The following is a 692-nucleotide window of genomic DNA, read 5'->3' as shown; positions in this document are numbered from 1 at the left end:
TAACAAACCATACATCAATGGAAAGATTATTAATTCAGCTTTCAGCTGATGCATAAATCTCAATTTCAGACAATTGACCCTTATGACTGGTTGTGTGCTCCAGGGTCTCTCATGTGACTGTTTTCTGTGTTCCAGCAGTATAACTCGTGGGGCGGTCAGAACTCCTGGGGTCAGTACGGTCAGTATAACCAGTACTACCCACCGCCTCCTACATAACGGAGCCTTCCGGGTGTTTCTACTGCTCCTTCAGCTTCAACATTCATCCCGTCTCCAGTCACACAGTGCGTGTGTGTGTTATATTTTGTTTTTTGCATTTTTCTGTCTAAGTGCAAGTGCGTTTTTAATGAGCTGAGTTGGTTTAGTGCTTCTGGCGGTTTAGTTGTGTTCGCTGAGATTGACATTTGTATGGAAGACTTAATCTCATCTCTGCTCCTCCGTGTGATCCTGTTTTCAGAGAGAAACGTGACATGATGTTTTTTATTTTGACTTGGTTTCATAATAAAGAGATTGACATCCTAACTTTCTGACTGAGTGGTTTGCTTCTGTTTGGGTTGTGCCGTGTACAACAGTATACTATCTATAGCACTGTTTCTGTGTGCATTTTGTCTAGTAACAAACTATATTACAGTTTAACTAAATAGTGTCACCTGAGTATACAGTGGGTACGGAAAGTATTCAGACCCCCTTAAATT

At 41.2% G+C, this 692-nt stretch overlaps 1 protein-coding gene across 2 annotated transcripts in view; it reads left to right on the top strand.

Moving 5' to 3' along the window:
* prpf39 (PRP39 pre-mRNA processing factor 39 homolog (yeast)) overlaps nucleotides 1–519 on the top strand; it is a 22,302-nt gene extending 21,783 nt beyond the window's left edge. Inside the window, exon 14 of one of the 2 annotated variants that reach the window (XM_016260923.1) lies at nucleotides 139–519. In XM_016260923.1, coding sequence (XP_016116409.1) covers nucleotides 139–216 — 78 coding nt within the window. In that variant the 3' untranslated portion in view covers nucleotides 217–519. Of the gene's footprint in view, nucleotides 1–135 lie in introns of both variants that reach the window. The other variant, XM_016260922.1, reaches the window with a different exon arrangement.
* The last annotated feature ends 173 nt before the right edge of the window (nucleotides 520–692 follow it).

The sequence above is a fragment of the Sinocyclocheilus grahami genome, unplaced genomic scaffold (genome assembly GCF_001515645.1).
Source record: "Sinocyclocheilus grahami isolate Dianchi unplaced genomic scaffold, SAMN03320097.WGS_v1.1 scaffold2249.1, whole genome shotgun sequence".
NCBI classification, from domain to species: domain Eukaryota; kingdom Metazoa; phylum Chordata; class Actinopteri; order Cypriniformes; family Cyprinidae; genus Sinocyclocheilus; species Sinocyclocheilus grahami.
The sequence above is the reverse complement of the archived record's forward strand: the minus strand, read 5'-3'. Positions and strand labels throughout refer to the sequence as shown.